Genomic DNA, 26,320 nt, shown 5'->3' on the forward strand with positions numbered 1-26,320 from the left:
TTCCCACCAACTTACGGGACCCCGTTCGATGGGGCCCAAGCGAAATAAAAATATTAAAATAAAGCGGGACGTCTACACACATACACACAAAGCGATGACATGGCAGTTGTATGAACGCCTACAAAACGCGCTCGCATGCTGACGTGGCACCCTATACGGATTTCTACAATTCGCATTGAGATGCTAACGTGGCATGTGTATGGATTTCCGTGATTTACGCTAGGCAGCTTTGGGCGCCAGCTTTTGGTACCAGATGCTTTTGAGTTTGAAGCTTTTCATGTAAACTTCATAGGCCAAGGGCCTTTAAATATGTGCATAGTTCTCAGTCTCTAGCACTCTTCCAGGTGAAGGTGCAGAGCGTGAGTACCGGCATTGTACCGAGTTCAAGTAATATAAAGAAATACCAAAAGGGGCGCCAAGGTTTGGGGCCAGTGCTCTCTCTCGGGGTGGAACTCCGCCACTCCCCATCTCGTGTCGTGCATCTCTTTCTGTTCACTTGTTATTTGAAGTGCTTAAAGTTGTTCACTCTGTTCTTTTCCATTGGCACGTGGTGCCCGTCCCTATGACATAAGTAGCCCTCTGGGTCCCAAGAGAACATATATGTATGTATGTACACACACCTAGGTGAATCCAAGATAAGCCTGGATTCACCTTTAATGGAAAAAGAAAGGCAGCATATGTTTAAAAATGTCCCAAGAGTCTTACAACCCTAAACATCAAGATAATTGCTAGCAACGTCGGCCAACAGGCCTTGCATACAAGTACAGCATTGATTGATGAGATATTAATGAATCCTATAAATAAGACTATGAGCTATCCGCTGTAATTAGACTACAGACACTTGCTATGCCTATAAGGACATCCAAGCTAGAGTGACACCCAGCGGCATAGGATAGCAATTCTTCGGGTGTCGTGCTACGCCAAACTACTAAGTAGCTTCGGGTTCCCTAGCTATGGGGTGAGCCAATGTGGCTGGGACATGAGTCAAATTCCTGTCTGCCATGTAATGAATTCTATAAGAGCACTAAAAGCAATCTTCTTGTAGATCTGGCATCCAATAACAATCAACTTTTCCCTACAACCAACCGTCTTGTACCTAGACCACTTTCCCAACACTTTCTATCACCAAAAACTTGCATAACCAATTGCTAAGCATTTTAAGCTCTAACTGCCACGACCCTTGGAAAAAGTCACTGAGAGAACTCTAGATATATAACCTGCATTTTTGCTATGCTGCTTGAAGCATCAGGTCACTTTTACTACACTTTCTTGACTAACAGTAGTTAGAGTGCTGTTCCACAATCCTTCTGAGCTCTTGAAATCCACAAGCACTGCTAATCGTCTTCTTCAAACAGCAATAAATAAAGGCAAGCAGAAGATGAAACGCCATTACTGTAAGGCAAATGATCCAGCTTCATATGTCATCGATGCGCAGTTGAGCCACAGCTGCTTGAAGATCATTCATAGCAGCATCACCTCGCTCTAAGACCAATCTCATGCTTGCAATCTTCTCTGATAAGAAGCTAAGGTTTGAACCGACTTTAGCCGCAACTTGATTGGCAGAAATAAGAGCAGAGTATAGCTGTTTCAAATGCCGTCAACCCAAACAAGTTAAGCACATTCCAAACACCATAAAATTTCGTACCAGTGAGACTAGCCATATACCTGCTGTGTCAAACTTGTCCAATAGTGGCCTGAGCTTGCCAAACCCAGTTCCAAATCTTTGTATGTCCTCTGCAAAATGACAATGAGATCAGGAGACCTGGGAAGCTATCAAATACATATATAGACAGTAGGAATCAAGACCCCAATGTTTTAGTTTTTCAAAAAGTTGCAGACCTATCCTGGCTAGCCACGTTTGCTGCAGGCCTGATTTGGTAACTTTTCCTGTCAGGAAACGTTTCCCAAACATTTCGGGTATCATATTGAGGAGTCTGGCAACGTTTCCTACATTTCTTGCATTTTTGGGCTTGGGAGACATTCCCGACCATTTTATGCCTGCAACCAACATCTCTTATTGGTATGGATCCCACGTAGATTGACATAAAAACGAGGACTTTTGCGATATCGAGGGCTGATGCAAACAAGTAGCAAATTGAAACAAGTTACCGCAGTAAAATCTCTCATAGAAGCCTCCCTCGATATTGAGGGCTGATGCAAAAACATGGCAAATTGAAACGAGTTATCGCAGTAAAATCTCTCATAGAAGCCTCCCGAAGCGTGTTGTAGTGTCTCCAAACAGTCCTCAGCCTTCTTGCTCTGACACCATGAAGGAATGAAAACAAGAGAGAGGAACACTGAGAAAGAAAGAGAGGCACAGATAGAGAGAGAGAATGAAACAAAACAACTCAATAACTCAAGAGAGTACCCATACAATTGGATGTTTATACTAGTGAAGGTGGCCTAGGGTATGCTAAAATGAAGGCAGTCTAGAGTAGGCGCTAAAAAACACGCCACTTCATCTAAAGGGGGAACGTGAACAAAACATGATCAACTGAATATAACAGGTCCAGGATAATAGTAAGCTGCCATAAAAGGATCTCTAACAGCACCCAATACCACCACAAGAGTACCTAACTATAGAGACACACACATGACTCATCCAAGCAATCTTTTGATCTAAACAAAGAGAATTGAACTCCATGGATACACATAAATCATCCTTTGCAACTGACATGAACTCCCAATCTCTCATCTCTAGCACACAGTTGCGAGACATACGAGAGTGTTACGTTCCCAAACATCAGGATGTATGCCTGAGCTATGTTTGGCCGAGTGTGAACGTGGCTGTAATGTGCAGCAGAAGTGATTGATGGTGAATGCACCCAAGGGCCAATACCACCACAAGAGTACCTAATTATAGAGACACACACACGCACATGACTCATCCAAGCAATATTTTGATCTAAACAAAGAGAATTAAACTCCATGGATATCCGACACACGAAAACCATCCTCTGCAAAAAACTGACCTAAAAAAGAGATTAATCATTAAAAATAAGAAAATAGTCCAATTAGCAACAGTCCCCCCGTCGCACTTAGCAAGTTGGTGGATACTAGGAAGTGAACTCAATAAAGGCATAAAGTCAAGGTGTGATCACCAACAGAAAGTATCCGACAATTGGGCCACATTGCACTTTTGGATGCGGTCCCAATGAGGATAGATGGTCAGATGACCAGTGGGAGCCCAACGAAAGCATCTCCTAGAAATTAGGGAACTCCTATTTTGGGCCGTGAAATGTGTTCGCGTCATTACCTTCGGAATGACAAGGGGAACATTTTACAACTCTACTGCGAAGTCAACTGGGCAACCAATCGGGAGATTTTTAGGCGGTAACCCCGAAACGGGAAAAAGCTTGTAATCGTGCCAAGTGGCAAAATTCTGAGCACTTACCTCATACAAAAAATGGGGCGCTGATTTTTAAGCTGGGAGAGGCCACTTTTTGCAGTTTGTCACAGGTTAAGAGCTATGGAGTGCTTCCTTTCGACTCTATGTACAGTGTGGTGCTAGGAGTGATACCCTGCACACTACACACTGCTCTCTCTCTCCCCTACGTGCAGTTATGTGATGCCCCACAAGAGGGCTCTTCATTTGATTGATGTACAGCTGTGTGGTTTCATGCTTTTGTACTGAGGCAAGAGCCTCCTTGAGCAGGAACAGGGCTAGCTAACTGCTACTCCAAAGCAGGCACTGGTGATGGTCATAACCTCACCGTACAGGTGCATTTTCAGCGTTGTGTATGTGCTGTAATTTGACTGTTTTTCAGCCATACGGACGCCACAACCATTGAGAACTGTGCCCCATTGGCAGAGAACAGCTTGGGAACTGTTTAGGACTGAAAACAGGGCAAAAACCAATAAATACAGCGTGTTGAATTTACTGTTTTTGGGCAAGAATCAGAGGGTTTATGCCAGTGGAAGTGAGTTCCAGCAGGGGAATTGGTTTCGCGCAAGTCTTGGGGCTGTTATGCTGCCGAGATTTGGCCAAAACAGGTGGTATCTAGCTGAATACAGGTAAAGGATTCCCAGGACTCTACTTTGTAATTTACCCTCTCAAAGTATAAAAGAAATACAGAAAGGGGCACCAATTTTGGGGACCACAGGTGGTCGGCGTCTGCTCGGGGCATTCTAGCTTCCGAGCTCAGTTTTCAGCCCTAAACCTGCAGATTTTCAGCGACAAAGACCATCAGAAAACAGCCCCAAAAACAGCGTTTTTCGGTAACAACAGATTTCAGCCCATAGCGTTTTTGGACAGCAGATACAAGATTGCAGATTTCAGCCCTTGTAACAAAATGCTGACGCATCAAAGCCTAAAGAATGGAGCCAACTTCCAGATGATGTGGTTGCCCGAGAGCAGAAACCCTAACCCTAATTTCTGCCAAAAACCCTAACTGCTGAAACCCTAATTCTGGAAACCCTAACCATAAAACCTGCAAACCCTAATTATGAAAACCCTAACCCTAAAACCTGCAAACCCTAATTCTAAAAGCCCTAAGAAGAACAAGTAATAGAAGAAGTCCTACCAACTTATGGGGACCCCGTCCGATGGGGCCCCAAGTGACATAAAAGCATTAAAAATAAAGCAGAACAGACTCAAAAGACTTTGCACATCAAAATATGATGATGTGGCACCTGTAAGGACGTCCCGGAATTCGCGGCAGATTTTTAGGGATATCCCGAAATTTTAGGAAAGTGATTTTTTGGGGTCAGCTTTTCATATTTGATGCTTTTAGGCTTTGGGCCTTTAAATATGAGCCTTGGGGGCCCTCTCTGGCACTTTTTAGCGCGCAGATTGCAGAGCAGGTGCTCCTCGGCTGTTGTACTTTGTGAATCGGCAGTAATATAAAGAAATACCGAAAGGGGCGCCAAGGTTTGGGGCCAATACTCTCTGGGGTGGAATTCCGCCACTCTGTGTCACGTGTCGTCTCTCTCTCTCTTTCAGTTCACTTGTTATTGAAGTGCTAAAAGTTTGTTTAGTCTGTTCTTTTCTATTGGCACGTGGTGCCCGCCTTGTGACAGCCCTAGTGTCGGCCTCGTCATCCCCGTCATCGTCATCGACATAGCCTACACTTGCATCAGCTTCATGCATCATCATTGTACCCGTCTGTGCAATCAATCATAGACCACTCTCGCCAACAAGAGTGGGGCCTTCGGAGGAGGGTTTTACAACAGTCTCTGGTGTCGTATCTCTCTTCTCTCTCTATCTCTCAGTCTCATACACTTGCACGCACAATGTCCATTCACTTTGTTCGTGATGATAGCATTCTCTCATTAAGAACGGAAGGCTCTACCTTCCATAAGAACAAAAGGAGCCTTGAGCACAGTTCAGAGCACTCATCTTGAGCAAAGCGCAAACATTCATTCCGCTACACCTAACATCGGTATCAGAGCTTTGGTAGTGTTCTGTATCACTCAAGGAAAGAACCACAAGAATCACAAGATTTTATTTTTTTTGCTTGTTGCGGTCGCACGAACCCAAGTTCGCTTGGGCATCTCGATTCCTAATCATGTTTTTAAAGAGTGACAGGAATCCCAAGAAAGAAGGGCTTGTCCAGCCTCCCCTTGTGTCTCTTTTCACTCATTGAGAGCGGACCGTGCGCTTACCGGCCGGCCAATCGACGTGAGGTGGGAAAAAGCAACCTTGGTGTGAGCGCAAGGCCGCCAAGGGGTGCGCCCGCGGAAAAGAGTAGAACTCGGGTGAAGAGAAGATCCTTCTCAAACACGGTTTGCAAGCAAAAGACAACCTCAAGAACCTCAAGACCTCAAGAACCTCAAGACCTCAAGAACTTAAGAACCCAAGAACCCACGACTTTAGAGGATGGTCATCACTCAAAGCGGAATGGATACTTCGCTTAGAGGTGATGAGCATGAGAGAGGCAAAGACGAATTTTCCCCACCAGGAAGTTTTTCCGACCCTCCTTCCCCATCTACGCCAAGAATTGCACTAACTCCTATGGAGGCTTTAGACCAGATGTTTCTGGGAAGTTAGAACGCGAAGCAAGAAATGCAGAAAGAATGGCAGAAATGAATCACAGACAAAGAAAAGCAGAAATGGATCGCAGACACGCAGAAGACAAAGCAGAAAGAGAAGCAGAAAGAAAGGCAAGACAAGAACAGAGCGAGCGACGCATGCAAGAGTTCTTGCGACTCTTTTCTCAAGTGCCGGCACAGATGCAAGAGATTCATGAGAAGGAGACTCTCTCAGTCTCTTCTTCTCCCAAGCATGACACACAGGATTTGCATGATGATAAGCATGATGATTTGAATGATAATGATGAGCATGATGATTTGAATGCTAATGATGAGCATGATGGTTTGGATGACAATGACAAGCATGATGATTTGCATGATCAAGATGTGATTTCTCACAAGCATGATGAGTTGCATGAAGATGACGTGATTGTTCACGAGGATGATGAGTTAGTTGATGCTTTTTCTAGTGAAGCTAACCTTGTTGTAGATTCGATCAATCACGAAGAACCGATCTTGGCTTTCAAGTCGAGGTCCAAAGAACCCCCACAGGACGATTCGATCATTCAGGAAGAACCGATCTTGGCTCTCGAGCCTAGGTCCAAAGAACCCTCACGGGAAGCATTATGTGTTCGCATGATTGATACGCACGCATTGTACGAGTATTTCATTCGTGATCGTTTCCTGTATTTTAGTCAGCGTCTTTATGTGATCCCTTTTCCTAAGCATGACATATTGTACGTTGAGCATGTTTCACTCATGAATGAGCACAGTTATATGCAGATTGTTCATGAAAAGCTGAAAAGTATGCATTCAAGGAAGTCACATTCCCTGTCTCTTCCTTCAACCTTGGCATGACACATTCGTAGAACGAGCACATGAAAGTATGAGCACCAAGCATGGGCATTTGCGTTGTGAATTGCCACAGTTGATTTCTTTAGATCAGAAGAGAAAGATTCGATCTCATTGTTTGCGTGTGTGTGGTGAACGCTTTGGCACTCCATCTCTTTGTTCATCTACATTGCATGCACAGTCTTTGAGGAAGACGAGGTTTTTTCCAGTCACTTTACATGGAATAGGTATGTTCATGGTTTTGTGTTGGAAATGGTTTCAGGAATTTTCAGCCATGAAGATTCTTGAAGGAGAAAGAAGCATGACTCTAGACGAAGTTGAAGCATCGAAGGAGCCTCAGAAGACTTTGTGTCGCTTTCGGCACGGCCCAAAGAAGCAAGCGTTGCAGACCTTTATGAAGTTCAAGTACCGCACGACCCACACCTCAGAGTGGGCCGGCGAAGAGTCCCTTCCAAGATTCTGGATGCTATTGGCGATCTCCCTTGACGCCATACAGTTCGGTACCAGTACCTCACTTTGAAAAGGAGGGGATGTCACGTGACACATCCAACCCTATGTGTCCGTGGACAAGCTATAGAACGACAAGGGTTCAGTCAGTCCAGTCAGTTTAGATTAGAAGTGATCTGGCACTTTTGTGAGTCTATTCATAGACCGTGCATGCCCAGTCACTTAGTATAGATGCATATCCTCTGGTTGCACACAGCATGATAATAAGCATTCCCATCAGAATCCTTCAAGGGAATTTTCCAGTGCATTTAGCCTATTTTACCTATCTTTGACATTTTTCACTTATTATTTTTAAGTGACTTTTGTTGGAAAGTAAGTAGGGCAATTTTGCTAAGTTTGTATATAAGCAAACTAGAGCTAGCACTATTTGGCAGAAAAGGCAACAGGAGCCAAGCTCAGCAAGCAACTTCTCCAACAAAAACTTGGCGGTACTTCCCTCCAAGCAAGAATCTCCCCTAGCGTTTTCTTCATCCACAGCCTCAGCAAGCTAGCGTTTTTGGAAAGCATCATCGGCTAGCCCCTGCATCAGCCTTGCGTTTTTGCCTCAGCATCATCACCTAGCGTTTTTGGATATCCCTTCCACTAGCGTTTTTGCAGACCACAGCGTTTGCAGTTTTGCAGCGTTTTCAGCCACAGCAGTGCAGCGTTTTCAGCAATGGAATAACTTGCAAGTTCAGCCCCTAAAAGAGTAGCAGATTTAGCCCAGATAGACCATCAGATTCAGCCCTTAAGAACCTCAGTTTTCAGCCCTAAACCTGCAGATTTTCAGCAATAAAGACCATCAGAAAACAGCCCCAAAATCAGCGTTTTTCGGCAACAGCGGATTTCAGCCCATAGCGTTTTTGGACAGCAGATACAAGATTGCAGATTTCAGCCCTAGTGTTGGCCTCGTCATCCCCGTCGTCGACGTCGACATAGCCTAGACTTGCATCAGCTTCATGCATCATCATTGTACCCATTTGTGCAATCAATCGTAGACCACTCTCGCCAATGAGAGTGGGACCTTCGGAGGAGGGTTTTACAACAATCTCTGGTGTCGTATCTCTCTTCTCTCTCTATCTCTCAGTCTCATACACTTGCACGCACAGTGTCCATTCACTTTATTCTCTCATTAAGAACGGAAGGCTCTACCTTCCATAAGAACAAAAAGTCAAGTTTCACTTCCAGATTCTCGGTGCAGAGACAGAAGAACTTTGTGGCAGATGCTTTGTCCCGGAAGCCGTTAGTCTTGGCTATTTCCGCGATTCACCATAGAAGCTTTGAGGACATGGTCGATCAGTACGCCACAGATCTAGATTTTGCAGATGTATTCAGTAGAATACACAATGGGGAGGTAGTAGCGGAATATTCCATTCGGGATGGATACTTGATGAAGAAAACGATGGTGCGCGTTACACAGCCGTTGAGGAAAAGGTTCTAACCGAATGCCACTGTCCACCATTTACGGGTCACCGCGGAATTGATACCACCTTGAAAGGTGTGGAGAAATACTTCATTTGGCCGAGACTCAAGAAAGACGTGGACGATTTTGTACGTAGTTGCTTGGTATGCTAGGTCAAGTTTGACAGGCATAAAGCACACGGATTGTTATAGCCTTTACCCATACCTACCCGCCCCTGAGAAAGTTTTGCTATGGATTTCATTTTTGATCTCTCGAAGACACAGAGTAGGCACGATGGTATCTGGACTGTTATTGACATATTTAGCAAGCAAGCTCATTTCATTGCAGTGAAGAAAACAATCAAGCCGGATCATTTAGCGAGACTGTTCATTGCCCAGATATTCAGATTACATGGCATGCCTGTGACAATTGTCTCTGACACAGATCCCCGATTCACGAGTTTGTTTTGGAAGGCTATTTGGGAGAACATTGGCACACGGTTGCAGTTCTCGTCGTCTTTCCGCCCGCAGACAGATGGGCAATCCGAGATTGCAAATTCTGTCGTACTTGATTTATTGAAGTCTTACATTTCTGATCAGAAGATTCAATGGGAAAAGTTTTTGCCTTTGGTGGAATTTGCCTACAATAACACGATTCACTCTTCGACGGGGAAGGCGCCATTTGAGATTATTGGAGGTGCTACGAAGGTTCCACCCTTCCTAAGCACGAAAGATAAGATTTTTGAAGCCGACCAGTACACGAGGGACTTGGACATTGCTCTTGCCAAGGTCCGAGAGGCTTTAGAGAAATCTCAAGAAAGACACAAGAAGGCAGCAAATGGACACCGTCGCGATTTAAAATTAAAGAAAGACAATTGGGTGATCTTACATTTGAGAAGGCACGCCTCAGAAAGAAAAAAAGGAAAGGAGCGGCTTTTTCCAAAGCTTAGTATGAGATACTATGGGCCTTCCAGATAAAAGAAAAGATAAATGATGTCTCCTTTAGGCTGAAGCTGCTCGATACTTGGAGAATTCACAATGGTTTTCATGTGAGTCTCTTGAAGCCTTTTAAAGGCGATGTGCCCGATGATGGGGAGCCAGATGAGCAACCCGAAGTGGAGGAAAGCGAGGAGATACTCGTTCCAGAACAGATACCGGCACATAAAGATAGAAAGATTAAAGGTGAAGTGATTAGGCGGTTCTTGGTTAAATTCAAGAACTATCCTGCATTTGATGCGAAGTGGATGGAGGAGGACCTAGCAGATACTCCTCAAATTGTAGAACTTTACCTTGAAGCATTCAGTTTAGCATAGTCTGCTCCGATAGAACCCCGATTTCAGCATGGGCGAATCTAGTGCAACAGGTTTGCACAAGAGGGGAGTCACTCCACTCCTTTGTCAACAGATTGCCCCAATTTTTATATAGAGTCGCTGATGTCCCTTTGGGTTTCAGGGATATTGCTGAGCTGACAGTATTCTGCTATATGACTTTATGAATTGGAATTCTCGATAATGAATATGACATTGATTGATTTGTACTTGACTTGTTTAAATGCAGGAACTGATAGACCAAATGATTGCAACATTTCAGTCTCATAAATCTCTATAGACATGATTGCAATATGGATTAGTTAATCAGGCATCTGTGACGTGCCGACTGGATCTAGATGCGATTGCTAAATACGTTGCCGATTATCATGGTCTGAGATTTGGAATGAATTTTGAATGTGATTTGTCATGTGATGTCAAGTGATATCCTGTGATGTGATTGTCGATTGGTACATGTGCTAGATGTGTTGTGCCTAGTGCGTCGGTACTAACAGCCAGTGTCTGCTAAGATAGTTTATAGGCTCTGTCTATTTTGCAGGCGTAATCGAGGACGATTATAATGCTTTCAAGAGGGGGGTATGTCACAAATGGGTGACGTGGCATGCTCCTTGCCACACTCACAGAGTGATAGCAAACCCTGGGACACACACACTGACACGTGGCAGGCTGACGTGGCCACAGTACTGATCTTCGCATTTTACAGCGCAAATCTGCTGACATGCTAACGTGGTGGGCGTACGGACTTGTACGGGTTTCTGCTTTTTACGTTGGCACAGCCGTACGAAAACCTTGAATTTGTGTTGGCTATTTTTGGGGCAGCTTTTGGGCCAGTTGTTTTATTTTTAAAAGCTTTTAAAGTTGACAGCTTTTGGGGCTCTGCATTTGGGCATCCCTTGTACCAATAAATAAGTGGGCAGGGCCTCACTTCTCAGAGCATCTGGACGCAACGTCTGAGAGTGAGCACCTACCCGCTCTCTTGTACTTCGAACACAGATTAATACAAAAACAAACACCGAAAGGGGCGCCAGTCTTTGGGGCCAATATCTCTAGGCACGGAACTACGCCGGGCCGTTTGGACTTAGTTGTTTAGTATGAACTATTTTGAAGTGAATCTCTGCTGTGTCGCGGTAGAATCTTGACTTGGGGTGTCCAAGTTTGTTACATAGAGAGAGAGAGAGAGAGAGAGAGAGAGAGAGAGAGAGAGAGAGAGAGAGACCACAAACGCAAGATATGGTGAAGAGGGGGCGATCAGTCCCCCCATGACTACCATGAGCAGAAGACCCTCTCAATTCATCATATGATCTCTGTGTGATGAGATGTGGAAGTGGGTACCCCCCCTGGCCCCATATATAGGTGCCCAAGGGGAGGTAGGGCAAGGCTTGATAAAAATCCCCACGACGCAACAAGAAAAATGATATATAAAAATATAGGAGGCCGCCCGCTTTGTATATATAGGTGCCCAAGGGGAGGTAGGGCAAGGCTTGATAAATATTCCTACGACCCAACAAGAAAAATGATATATGGAAATATATGAGGCCGCCCAGACAAAGTGGGCAGCCGGCCCCAAACTTAGGCGGCCGGACCAGGTACAACCTACATTATGCATGGCCAGCCCGGAGACATACTAGCCGTACAAGTATGCCCTAGTCCTCTGTAGCAACACAGTGGTGTAAGTCTAACAATCATGAAGAGTCACTCAAAGCAACGTAATTCCCTTTCCACTAACTAACAGACACTTATAAGACATGCAATGGATACCCGCACTGACTACCACCTTTTTCACTAAAGCCACGAAGGCTCCCCTCCCATAGGGCTTTTTGTATTGCTCCCCTCCCACAGGGCTTTTCGTATTACGAAAGCTTACAGTGAAGCTAAATACAATTATGATACATCAACTTGCCAATAAGGTGGCTTTCATCATACTCCAAACATGTCCAAAGTGCTTGCCGTTTACAATTAAGGAAGATGCAAGACCAGATCCTTGCATTACGCGATTCCAAGCATGTTGAAGCTCTGCAAGCTTCTCCAACTCCTTGGTAGTAAGAGACCTATATGTGTGAGCCTTTGGCCACTCAATCTCATCATGTACCATCAAGATAAGGTCATAGGGCTCCAATACCGCCTCCATAAGCACCTTCCAGTCCTAATAGCTGGTGGTTGCATCCAACTTTTGATCCCGGGGAAACACAGGCAACACCAATACCATCCTCTCAAGTAACTCTTGCAACCCTCACTATGATAGACTTCCACAAACGCTTCAAAGCATCATCCACTGTGTTTACATAGATTTCTTCTTCAATGTCCCCAACATGAGAACTCTCCACAACGTTCTCCTTCTTCAGTGCCATCGTCAAGAAACTCCCAAGGTTGCAACGCAATTCTGTGTAGAAAGATACAAACCGAGCTTCAAGGCTGCAAGCGACTTTCGTCGAGAAGGAATCTCCAAACTCCTCAGCAAGGGCAGGTACACTGACTGAAATCAGTCCAAGATCAGCGCCCTCTGCCGTTGGCTGAAAATCTTCAAAGGTACAGGACACACTCCAATCACCTATTGGTCTTCAAAAGGCATCCCAAATCTCCTCCAGCTCCACACTAAAAATCAGCAACACTCATCTACTCGCTAAAAAACTTAGGTACTCAAGGGTTCTTCGTGACAAAAATACAGTAGAGACCGATCAGCCCCCTCGTGATGCAAAAGTGTTTTTCCAAGGGATGTCTCTGCGACATCAAAACGTTGCCACAAGTCGCCCTCCCACCGATATAAAAACCTAGCCACAATCAGCCTCTTCGCATGCTCTGGACCCACTAGAGGTTGTCGAGCCTAGGCTTTGATACCATGTCAAAGTGTAACGGAAGTGATGGTGACAAGGGAACATGTGGCAGATCGAGAGAGAAGAGGAGAGAGAAAAAAGCTGGAGAGAAAACAAGAAGAGAGAGTGGGCAAGCCCTACGAGACACAACTCTACTAATCAAGAGAGAGCAAGACTACACACAGTCGAAAGTTTCACACAAACCCCCCCCCCCCCCCCCCTTTCCCAAATAGAAAACGAAGAAAAAAGCCTTACCACCTCTAGAAACCGCACAACCCATAAATATGGGAAAAACTGGAAAATAGGGATAAAATAGGGCACCGAAAAAGCCTACAAGTGGCTGGCTGAACAAAACAAGGAAAAACCCCAACATGCATAGAATGTCAAAACACCTAACAAGGCCAGGCATAGACACAAAGAAGCCCTCACTCACAAGATCTAGACGAGGAAACCCATGAGATGACCTCCAAAACTCCATCAACCATGCATATTTCAAAAGGAGACATGCTTTGTTTGCTTTCACTACTCTACTATGAAGGTGGTTGTGCAGTCTGATAAAAGTGAATATGCATACACGCATATTCTTTATTCCTAAAGTAGATATCGAAGTGGGTTTGTATGTCACACATAGAAGTTTCAAAAAGCATGATAGATATGCCTCGGAGGTCACCTGAAAAACATCCTCTAAGCTTTCACTAGTTGGAGTAATGACATCCACACCTGTATCAAATTCAAGAAAGCACCTCTTTAATAGACTTCCAAACTACAAAGCTCTCTCTCTCTCTCTCTCTCTGGGCGGCAGCGAGAAACAATCTTCTATTAAAAAATAAGCATATCAAGGGCACAGTCTCAAGATAAAATGTACAAAAGCTGATCACCACAGAGTTGTGAAACCAAAAATGTCCATAAATATACAATGAATGACCAATATTATATCTTGAATTCCAAAATTCTCCTCATACTGTGTCATATGCACAACCAGAGGAACATCTCTGTCAAAATTGCATGAAGGCAGAGTAGAATACCCAGAAATAATGGGTTCAGGAGATGCAGATGATATCTCTTCAGAAGAAAATGGAGCTCTCTATATGTTTTCCCTCTCCACAAGATCAACATTTTCTAAGTAAGAAAAAAATAAGCAACCACTAACACATCATCCTTGTGAACAATCACATCTTCTTCATGCAACTCATCATGCTTGTGAGAAATCACATCTTGATCATGCAAATCATCAGGCTCGTCAGTGTCATCCAAATCATCATAATCATTCAAATCATCATGCAAATCATTGTCATTCAAATCATCATCATGCTTCTCATAATCATGCAAATCCTGTGTGTCCTGCTTTGGAGAAGAAGAGACTGAGAGAGTCTCCTTTTCCTGATCCTGTTGCATCTGTGCCTGCATTTGAGAAAAGAATCGCAACATCTCTTGCCTTATTGCTTGGTTCTCGCGATCTATGGCTGCCATTCTTTCTGTGTAGTTACGCTCTATGGCTGCCATTCTTTCTTTGTGTTCACGCTCTATTTCTGCTTTTCTTTCCTGGTCCAACTCCTCCATAGGAGTTAGCGCAATCCTTGTCGTAGATAGTGAAGGGGGAGGGTCGGAAAAACCTCCTGGTGGGGAAAATTCTTCTTCGCCTCTCTCATGCTCATCACCTCCAAGCGAAGTATCCAATCCGCTTCGAGTGATGACCATTCTGAAGTCATGGGTTCTTGTGGGTTCGTGTGGTTTTGGGTTCTTAAGTTCACGAGGAACTTGGGTTCTTGGGGTTCTTGAGTTCTTGAGGTTCTTGCGGGTCTTGAGGTTCTTCAGGTTTTCTTTCGCTTGCAAACCGCGTTTGAGAAGGATTTTCTCTTCACCCGAGTTCTACTCTTTTCCGCGGGCACACCCCTTGGCGGCCTTGCGCTCACACCAAGGTTGCTTTTTCCCACCTCATGTCGATTGGCCGGCCACTAAGTGCACGGCTCTCAATGAGTGAAAAGAGACACAAGGGGAGGCTGGACAAGCCCTTCTTTCTTGGGATTCCCGTCACTCTTCAATAAAACACGATTAGGAATCGACACACACAAGCGAACTTGGGTTCGTGCGACCTCAACAAGCAAAAGAAAAAATCTTGTGGTTCTTTCCTTGAGTGATATAGAACACTGCCAAAGCTCTGATACCAATGTTAGGTGCAGCGGAATGATTGTTTGCGCTTTGCTCAAGATGAGTGCTCCGAACTGTGCTCAAGGTTCCTTTTAGCTCTTATGGAAGGGAGAGCCTTCCGTTCTTAATGGAAAGTGCTATGATCACGAACAAAGTGAATGGACAATGTGCGTGCAAGTGTATGAGACTGGGAGATAGAGAGAGAAGAGAGATACGACACCAGAGACGTTGTAAAACCCTCCTCCGAAGGCCCCACTCTCGTCGGCGAGAGTGGTCTACTTATAATTGCACAAAGTGGTACAATGACGATGCAATGGACTGATGCAATCTGGGACTATGTCGGTGACGACGACGGTGATGACGACGACGACTTTAGGACTGAAATCTGTGGTCTTCTATCTGCTGAATTTCGGGACTGTTTTGGTGGCTGAAAATCTCTGTTGTGGATGCGTTTTTATGAGCTGAAAATGGGGTGTGTCTGCAACCAACTAGGGCTGAATTGTCTGCTGTCCCATATGGCTGAAAACGCTGACAAACTGCTGTACTTGAGGCTGAAAATCAAAAACGCTGATGCTCTTCTGTCGCTAGCAAAAACGCTAGGCTGTTCTAGATCTGTTGCTATCGTTGATGAAAACACTGCCTATCTGCTAGGGAAAATGCTGATCTGAAGGGTGGTCACTAGGGCTGAAAACGCCAGGAGTTGGGCTGCTGTCAAGGCTGGAAACCACAACCACCAGGCTGATCTACTAGCGTTTGTGAAAACGCTGAGGTTCTGGGTAGGCTGGCGATGATCAGGTCTGAAAACGCCAGGGATCTAGGGTACTGCTGGGGAGGTCCAAAAACGCTAGGTTGATGGGTTCTTGCTGAGAAGGTGCCTGTTGAGCATGTGCTCCTGCTGCCTCTTCTGCCAGAAAGTGCTAACTTGGGTTTGCTTATATATTAAATTAGCAAAATTGCCCTACCTACTTTTGTTGGGAAGTCACTTAAAAATAATAAGTGAAAAATGTCAAAAATAGGGAAAATAGGCTAAATGCACTGGAAAATTCCCCTGACTGAATCTGATGGATTCTGAAGGGAATACTAATGATCATGCTGTGTGCAACCAGAGGATATGCATCTATGCTAAGTGACTGGGCATGCACGGTCTACCAATAGACTCACAGAAGTGCCAGATCACTTCTAAATCTAGACTGACTGGACTGGCTGAACCCTGATCATGCTGTAGCTTGTCCACGGACACATAGGGTTGGACGTGTCACATGACACGTGTAATGAGAGAGTCCATACCGGGAGCGAAGCCCGACACATCGAGAGGAGATGTCTTGCTAACCTCCAAACGGGCTCTTTCGGCAAGAGAGTCACCAATCACATTATGCATACTATGAGAATCAAATAAGACCACCATGTGTTGATCATTCACATGACCATAACACTTCATGAGAGACTCATCAATGAGAGGATCGTGAGAAACTTGGGACACACGAGTGTTCTCATTTATGACATTAACAGAGGATGTGGGTTCTCTGGGTTCTTTGGATTCATTCTTAGGACATGTTCTTTTTATGTGACCCTTGACGTGACATTGATAACAACAACCTTCCTTAGAATAAATGACTTGTTCTTCTGCCGTGATGTATCCTCTTATGATTCCTTGTGCAGCTTTTTCATCCGGGGTGAGCTTAGGTTTAGCAAGTGTGTTAGCTTTACCCTTATATTCATTTTGAGTGTTCTTTTCCGAAAGACTAGTGGAAGTGTCACAAGACTGGCACCACGTGCCAATAGAAAAGAACAAACTGAACAATTTTAAGCACTTCAAATAACAACTGAACTGAAATAGAGAGAGACGACATGTGACATGGAGTGGCGGAATTCCACCCCAGAGAGTATTGGCCCCAAACCTTGGCGCCCCTTTCGGTATTTCTTTATATTACTACTGATTCGCAAAATACAACAGTCCGGGAGCACCTCCTCTGCAATCTGCGCGCTGAAGAGTGCCAGAGAGGGTCCCCAAAGCTCATATTTAAAGGCCCAAAGCCTAAAAGCATCAAATATGAAAAGCTGACCCCAAAAAATCACTTTCCTAAAATTTCGGGATTTCCCTAAAAATCCGCCGCGAATTTCGGAACGTCCGTACAGGTGCCACATCATCATAATTTGATGTGCAAAGTCTTTTGAGCGTGTTCTGCTTTATTTTTATTGCCTTTATGTCACTTGGGGCCCCATCGGACGGGGTCTCATAAATTGGTGGGAACTCTTCTTTAAAAATAGACTACTCGTCAAGACTTTGTAAGTCTGTAAAACTTCTTCTTCTTCTGCTGTTGCTTCTTCGTAGGGTTTTTGATTTTAGGGTTAGGGTTTCGGACAAAATTAGGGTTTCTGGTTTTAGGGTTAGGATTTCAGTAGAATTAGGGTTTCGGGCAAAATTCGGGTTTCTGATTTCAGGGTTAGGGTTTCAACAAAATTAGGGTTTCGACACGTCAGCAGTTTGTAACATCTCCCCTTCTTGAAAGAGAGTTATCGTCCTCGATTACAGCATATCTGCAAAACAACTCAAGTTAGCTCAAAAATTTCCGAGGAACATTCCGAGGGACAATCAGTTTGCTCTTTTTATTAAGGAGTTATCTTCTCCTTTCTGCTCTTTTGATCAAGGAGTTAGCTTCTCCTTTCGGCTGTTTTGATCAAGGAGTTAGCTTCTCCTTTCGGCTCTTTTGATCAAGGAGTTAGCTTCTCCTTTCGGCTGTTTTGATCAAGGAGTTAGCTTCTCCTTTCGTCCAAATCAGAACTCTTGATATTCTGGCGTAGTAAAATTAGCCATCACATCCAGACCGTACTAATCTTCCACGGGTGTCTTGATGCACTAAAATTACATACCCATGCAATCTCATCCAATTAGGAATATTCAGTAATTGGCTCATCACAATGCAACACAAATGCTTACATATGCATATTACAAGACACAACAAACAGCGTCGTTGAGCACTCCCCCGAGACAAACGGTCTGCGGTATGAAGCTACTCAACGACTACCTCGTCATGGCAAGAGGCATAGTTGACCGCACACCTAGAGGAAGCCGAAGAAGATGCGTCCCTTTCCTTCAATTGGGCCGACTTCCAAGACAAGCTCAAGGGGCAGTTTATGCCACCACAGTACCTAGCACGGTTGAAAGACGATTGGCGCAGTCTCAAGCAAAATGGTATGCCAGTTATGTCTTTCTTTAATCGTGTTTTGCAGCTCGGCACCCAATTACGCAAATCGGATGATGAGCGCAAGGAGGCATTTCTTTATGGATTGGACGAGTATATCAAGTATTATGTCGAGGTACTCAATCCAATCGATCTCAACAAGGCGGTAGCGATTGCTCTGGCATAGGAGATGAAGCACAATAAGGGAAAGCCTAAGGAGAACAAGTCCCTCTCAGACTCCTCAGAACCCACAGAATGGTAAGAACAGTAAGAATGGTAAGAATGGTAACTCTTCGAGCCAATCTTCCTGTTACAAACTGCTGACGTGTCGAAACCCTAATTCTATTGAAACCCTCACCCTAAAATCAGAAACCCTAATTCTACTGAAACCCTAACCCTAAAATAAAAAACCCTAATTTTGCTCGAAATCCTAACCCTAAAATCAAAAACCTTACGAAGAAGCAGCAGAAGAAGAAGAAGAAGTTTTACAGACTTACAAAGTCTTGACGAGTGGCCTATTTTTAAAGAAGAGTTCCACCAATTTATGGGACCTCGTCCGATGGGGCCCCAAGTGACATAAAGGCATTAAAAATAAAGCAGAACACGCTCAAAAGACTTTGCACATCAAAATATGATGATGTGGCACCTGTACGGATGTTCCGGAATTCACGGCGGATTTTTAGAGAAATCCCGAAATTTTAGGAAAGTGATTTTTTGGGGTCAGCTTTTCATATTTGATGCTTTTAGGCTTTGGGCCTTTAAATATGAGCTTTGGGGACCCTCTCTGGCACTCTTCAACGCGCAGATTGCAGAGGAGGTGCTCCCGGACTGTTGTATTTTGTGAATCAGCAGTAATATAAAGAAATACCGAAAGGGGCGCCAAGGTTTGGGGCCAATACTCTCTGGGGTGGAATTCCGCCACTCCATGTCACGTGTCGTCTCTCTCTATTTCAGTTCAGTTGTTATTTGAAGTGCTTAAAATTGTTCAGTCTATTCTTTTCTATTGGCACGTGGTGCCCGTCTTGTGACAGTGGTATCAGAGCATCAGGCGTGTGCTTTTCTGAAAGCATACCGGTCCTACAAAAGAGCAGACAGAGCTATTGGAATTATTATGCGAGATATCTTCGCCCAGCTATTGGAATCATTATGTGAGGTATCTTCGTCCTCCAATCCGGACTTATTAGCGACTCCCACCCTTACTTCATCGCGCATCGGGCGCGCTCCCGTCTTTACCGCTCATGTCTTACAGGGCATAAGCCATTAAGATCATTTGCAAGAGAAGGAACCAAGATTTGTTTCGACCTGCTGTTTTTCTCAGAGACAGCACCATGTAGATGTTGATAGCTACCAAGCAGCATACTCCAAGTACTTGGCAAGCTTTCAAGAAAATTTTTGCCCAAAGTTGTATGGTTTCTGACATCTTCCTTCGGAGTGCAACTTCTGGCAGAGTGGGGTATCTTGAAACGCTTTCCATGGAAACCCTAGCAGATTATAACTTGAAATTTCTTGTCATCTCTCAGTAGATGTCTCTTCACGAGCAGATGACCTTAGAGGTTCCGTGTGATTGCTATCTCTTGGGACTACCATCGCCGCCAAAGAAACATTGTCTGTCCATTAGCTGATGGACCATGCTGTGATCGGCTACGACCTCATGGAAGGAACCTAACCCTAATTTTTGGTGCAGGTTTCAAGATGGAAAGTCAGTCGACTTTTCGAGCTCGATTGATGTCGAGAATGCTTTTTAAGTTTGAAATCTGTTTGAGAACTTGTTTGGTAATCTGTTTGAAATGGATGGTATCTGTTTTGAACCTGTTTTGGTGCCGATTTGAATTGTTTGACTCTGGTTTGATAATGGTTTCAATGATTGGTGATTTTACTCCCGGGTGGAGAAGTGATAAATACTGTTTTGGTATTGTTTGAACCTTGGAACGACGTAGGCCGATGCCTGGGGAGTGTTTCGTTGTATGTTTGAAAACCTCGGAACGACGCAGGCCGATGCCTGGGGAGTGTTTCGTTGTATGCTAGAAAACCTCTGAACGACGCAGGCCGATGCCTGGGGAGCGTTTGGTTGTATGCTTGAAACTCCAAGCGACGCAGATGCGATCTGGGGAGCGTTTGGTTGTACAGTCTTCTGAGCTCATGGCCCGGATCTTTTTAGGTTATTTGCGGGGGGAGTCGTGGTACCAATTAATGGCATCACTTGCAAGGTACATGGTTGCCGTCAAAACCTTGCTATTTCCTGTCTTCTTAGTTGTCGCAAAATAAGCATTAAATTGATGCAACCAAGAATGAATAATAGTAGCATCCATCTTACTGTCATACTTATTCAATGTCCACTTCTCAATGACGGGTTTGTTGGAGTCCGAATCTCTGCTTGTCCTACTAGATGAACTACCAACATCTTTGACCGTCTCGGGCTCCGAGGTGAGTACGTGTAGGACCAACTCTTGTGCGTTGGTCTCTTTGTGCCTCACGCTCTAACTCCAAGGCCACTCGTTTGTCTTCGCGCTCGTACTCCAATTCTGTCTTTCTTTCTTCGCGCTCGCGATCCAAGATTGCCTTTCTTTCCTCGGCTGCCAAGCGCGCTTGCTCACGCTCGCGATCCAAGGCTACCTTTCTTTCTTCGCGCTCGCGATCCAAGGTGACGCGTTGCACTTCTTGTTGTAACATCATGTCCATCATTGTCTTGACCAAAGCCTCCATAGGATTTGGTGCAAACCGTGGCGTAAATGAGGAAGGGGGAGGGTCGAAAAAACCTCTTGGTGGGGAATATTCTTCTTCACCACCTCCATGCTCATCATCTTCACGTTAAGTATTCATTCCGCTTTGAGTGATGACCATACACTGAGATCTTGGGTACTTAAGTTCACGAGGAACTTGGGTTCTTGAGGTTCTTGAGTCCTTGAGGTTCTTGAGTCCTTGAGGTTCTTGAGGTTCTTGAGGTCTTTCTTTAGCTTGCAATTTGTGTTAGAGAAGGCTTTTCTCTTACCCGAGCTCGACTCTTCCCTGCGGGCGCACCCCTTTGCCGCCTTGCGCTCACACCAAGGTTGCTTTTTTCCACCTCACGTTGATTGGCCGGCCGCTAAGTGCACGGTCCGCTCTCAATGAGTGGAAAGAGGAACAAGGGGAGGCCGGACAAGCCCTTCTTTCTTGGGTTTCCTATCACTCTTCAAAAACACGATTAGGAATCGACACGCCTAAATGGACTTGGGTTACTTGCGACCGCAACAAGCAAAAGATTCTTGTGGTTCTTTCCTTGAGTGATACAAAACACTGTCAAAGCTCTGATACCAATGTAAGCTGCAGCGAAAGTGAATGTTGAACTTTGCTCAAGATGAGTGCTCCGAACTGTGTTCAAGGGTTCCTTTTACTTACGGAAGGGGGAGCCTTCCGTTCCTTTAATGAGAGAGTGCAAATGATCACAAACAAAGTGAATGACACTGTGAATGAAGATGTTGAGACTGAGAGAGAGAGAGAGAGAGAGAGAGAGAGAGAGAGAGAAGAATATGACACCAAAATGTTGTCAAACCCTCCTCCAACGGCCCCACTCTCTATGGTGAAAGAGGTCTATGCTATTGATTGCCCAAATCTGGTACAATGGTCTAGATGCAATGGACTTGCCGACAATGTCGACGACAATGATGACGGTGACGAGATGGGCTGAAAATTGAAAACGCTAGGGGCTAAAATCTGTAAATCTACTGAATTCTGACACTGTGTCGATGAGGACGACGATGGCGACGACGCAACGACGATGCGTTGAAAACATAGATACTGAAATCTGCGAACAGCGGACTGAAACTGAAAACGCTGGCTGATCTGATCGTGCGGCGAGGATCTGCTGCGGATAGGTGAGATCTGCAAGGTTTGGGGCTGCTATTGCGGAGTCTAAGTGCTGAACATAGAAAGCGTTGATGCTAGGGTTGATTCTGTCGCCGGAAATCTGCAAAAAGCTGATGTTGATCTGCAAGTTGCAAAAACGTAAGGCTGATCTTGTATCTGCAAAAACGCTAGGTACTCTGCAAAAACGCTAGCTGATCTGCTATAGAAAAACTTGCCTAAATTGAATAAAGTCACTAATTTCTCCTTGAGATTCTAGGGATACTGACAAGCTGACGGTATTTTGCGAGATGACTTTATGAAAATACATACATTGAATTGGAAATTTTCTAGAATTGAATACGCTCTTTCATGTGTGTTTAGTATGTGATGGAAAGATGAAAGGTGATTTGAACTTAGTGCATCTAGGCATCTGTTAGAGATCGGTAAGGTCTGGATGTGATGGCTAAGTGAATGAGAAATGAATGACATTCTAGTGCATCAAGATTTCTGTATGGTTGAGAAGATTGGATATTGTTGTGAGATCATCAAAACTTCTGGAAGGATGAGATGGTTGCATAGCGATCTAGGTGCATCAAGAGTTTTGGACAACATGAGATGGCTAGATTGAATGATTGAAACACAATGCTCATTGTGAACTAAGTGTGTGATTTTCTGAACCGCACGCTCTGTGAATGTACTCTCTTGTGGGGATGGTCATGGGCATGGTTTGGTTGAAATGTGAAAAGAAAGGATATGAATCACAAACACTTCAATTCAACTCAAGTGTACAGTGTTGGTCCATATAAAGTTTCACAAGTTTGCAATTAAACATTTTAAAACTTTTTCGCGAGCCATTTGGTAATTTGCAGAAAACTTGTCCTTTGGAAAAGAGCAGTGTGCCTTGTTTAAGTCAATACCCAATAGACAAAAAAGTCAGAACCATTGCAAAGAGTATCTTGGGTATGAACATAACTCTCATTAAAGGTTCAATTCTCAGCAAAGGCATGGTTGCTTCTAGACATGGAGAATATCCATTGAGACATTAAGTCTAAGGACACCCTCCACTAAATTATTCCGATGTCCAATCTCGTGTGCTCTAGTAGCTCACACCCCTCAAAGTTTAAGAGATTCTTAAGACATTTCAAAGCCCAAAAGAAGAGAAAGCACTAACCTGAGTTATGGGAGGAGCTGGAGAGCGACTGCATGCAGAAGGATTCCTCCGACAGTAGATCCTGCATTAGGTCATCTACGCAAAGAAGAGGGCCCCCGGTCGTCTTGCCCATTAATCCGAGAGAGAGAGAGAGAGAGAGAGAGAGAGAGAGAGAGATCGCTGAACGTCGGACTGTACACAACAATGGCCAGCCTTGCGAACGCGCGTTTGCAGCCGCTCCCATAAAATGGTCACAGAACGCATAAATAAACTACACACACGTACAATTATTAAACACTGATACATTTTCATATTTGTTTTTACTATATATATATATATATATATGGCTCCTTTAAAAATAAAAAGGTTTTTTCCGAAGATTCTTTCACTCAAAGCTTTGCACTCCTTGCGCTATTGCCTCCACCCTCGGCCCCATCTTCCCCTCACTCTGCTCGTCTCTCCCCCAAGCTTTCTGTTGCTCCAACTCTCTGTGCTTTCTTACAGGAGCTACTCCTTGCAATGACAGCCCCTACCACAAGATAGAGGGAGAGAGGCAGAGATAACCTAAACATCAAGGGCTATGAGACAGAGACCGCAACAAAGAAGGGTGCTGGTCCACGAAAACATCAGAGCAACAAGGCTTGAGAGAGAGAGAGAGAGAGAGAGAGAGAGAGAGAATAAATAGATTGCCCCTCCTCCCTGCACATCGACAGCCTGACCTCAATCCCATCGTGTTAAAATTCTCGACAAACAGTCTGCATTGATGCTCACCTCATGCATGGAGACATTTTCATGATTGAGATCGGTATATATATATATATACATAGAGAGAGAGAGAGAGAGAGAGAGAGAGAGAGAGAGAGACAGGTCTCCATGGAACATCACGCATGGAGCCATATGCATGATAGAGAGAGAGAGAGAGAGAAAGTTCACCACCTATCGACAGTAAGCGCACATGTTGCAGCTCCAGTCGATACCTCACAACGTTGAAGACAAAAGTCAATTGTATTTGTTGTGTTGTCCTCCTCGCGCAGCCAATAAGGCTTCTTCCCGCCAGGCAAACGGCCCTCACCGCCGAGTCACTATGGGTAACCGTTAAGGCGAGTGGTATCACGTTACGATTGCGTCGATGGGATTGACGACAGCTGCGTGCAAGGGCATGGTGGGCCTTTGGTGGGCTCACAGCATTTTTTCGTCGGGAGGAGCCATCGCTCGTAAGCATGTGCGCAGACTAAGAGAGATCTGCATGGGACTGTATTCGTTGCGAAGCATCTCCCTGGATTCCGGATTAGTTAACATTTTTTCAAATCGTGGGCACATACATACTGGCTTGAGTGAAATGAAATCCCCATCAATAACGAGATTTGCACCCCCCACCCCCCCCCCCCCCCCCCCCTCCCCCCCCCCAAACAAAACAAAAAAACAACCCTAGCCTTAGGCTCTACTAGAGAGCAACCCTCCACTCAACGTCACCTCATCGCAAGCAGAGCCTTTGAGCTTGACGTCGTGCGTCACGTGCAAGAGTGAGAGAGACTAACATTTTTTCAAATCGTGGGCACATACATACTGGCTTGAGTGAAATGAAATCCCCATCAATAACGATATTCGCACCCCCCCCAAAAAAAAAAAACAAAAAAACAACCCTAGCCTTAGACTCTACTAGAGAGCAACCCTCCACTCAATGTCACCTCATCGCAAGCAGAGCATTTGAGCTTGCAAACGTCGTGCATAGCGTGCAAGAGTGAGAGAGACTAACTGTCAAAGAGAGAGAGAGAGAGAGAGAGAGAGAGAGAGAGAGAGAGAGATCGTATGGGCATGCAGCCCTCTCTACAAAAACCTCCTTTGAAGCATTACAAACACCATCGGACACCATACTTACTGCTACAAAGGATGGATTTGACCCCACACTTTGGGCTGGCCTCCCTTGAAGCCATTCCTTGTTGAGCAAGAGATACCCTTTCAAGAAAAACTTGCCTTGGAGCTCAGTCTTGGATGAGCCACACTTGTAGCAACACCAAATTTCACAAACAAACAACAACAAGATGGTTTCTTAAACATCATACATCTTGGATGGAAAATACAAAGATTTTAAATTAAATTTTGCTTTCAAGCACTTGCACATTATTTTTTTTAAAGGTCACAAATGAAAAAACTTTGAGATCAAACATAATCAAGCAATCAAACACAGACACCTTATCGATCTAGTGCAAGGCTAAAATCAACCCATGACATAACACCCACAATTGCATAGTAAAACCAGTTCTCCACCCAGCCCTAAGGTCTTTGCTTTCTTGCTAAAACAACAACAAAAACATTATAACAAAGAATTTTCTAGGAAGCAAGGCAAAAATGCATCCATGTCCAAATCCTTAGTAGTATGCGCCATACTTTGCACCACACTAATCGCATGCATGCCATAACCAATACCTCACACTAAAGGGCAATGCTAAACCCTAAACTCACAAAAGGGAATTCCAAGCTTCTTTGCCACCTTTCCTGGGCCTTTGACAATTGATAAAGGACTTTTAGTGCCCTCTGAAGGCCCTTTCCCTTGTAATCAATGCTCCCATGTGGCTCTCGACTCCCATCGATCGCCACATAATTACACTGATTACAAGGAAAGCAACTTTAGGACACTAAATGTCCTTTCCTTAACCCAGCTAATCCCGGATCTTGGCACATTCGAACGATGCTATTGAGCACAAGTTGTTTAATTTTGTGTGAGAAGAATCATGTACTCCCATTACTAAATCTTCGTTCTCTAAACGTGCTCTATTGAGAGCATGGAGGCCCCTCCTCATCTTCCCTTTGGCTTCTATAGCAAGGCACGACCTTGCACATGAGTTCATCTCAAGGGGTTTTAATAATTTTAAAGAGTCAAAAAATCAACTTAGAGGGGGACAATGAATGGCCGCAAAATGATAACCACTTTGTTTGATGCTTCTAGTTATGTCTCTAATATTATTTTAAGAGGGAAGAAGAGATATGCCCCGCCCACACACACACACACGCGCGCGCGCACACACACAAGAGAAGAGAAGTTTTCTACATCATAGGAACAATCCCTTTTTTTTATGAGTACTCTCTCCAATAGAGAGAGTTATATTATATTAGATGAAAACCAACCATATACAACGAATCCATGGTCTAGATGAACCATGGAAACCATGG

General features: G+C 44.5%; 1 protein-coding gene across 1 annotated transcript in view; it reads right to left on the reverse strand.

The window, feature by feature from the left end:
- Positions 1-678: 678 nt before the first annotated feature.
- Positions 679-26,320, reverse strand: part of LOC147424362 (uncharacterized) — a 37,274-nt gene continuing 11,632 nt past the window's right edge. Inside the window, exons 6-9 of the mRNA XM_086500493.1 lie at positions 23,171-23,231; positions 13,518-13,567; positions 1,666-1,734; positions 679-1,582 (exon numbers count right to left, since the gene is read on the reverse strand). Coding sequence (XP_086356619.1) covers positions 1,415-1,582; positions 1,666-1,734; positions 13,518-13,567; positions 23,171-23,231 — 348 coding nt within the window. The 3' untranslated portion in view covers positions 679-1,414. The remainder of the gene's footprint in view (positions 1,583-1,665; positions 1,735-13,517; positions 13,568-23,170; positions 23,232-26,320) is intronic.

Source organism: Adiantum capillus-veneris, chromosome 25 (genome assembly GCF_014529385.1).
Source record: "Adiantum capillus-veneris isolate H3 chromosome 25, ASM1452938v2, whole genome shotgun sequence".
Classification (NCBI taxonomy): Eukaryota; Viridiplantae; Streptophyta; class Polypodiopsida; order Polypodiales; family Pteridaceae; genus Adiantum; species Adiantum capillus-veneris.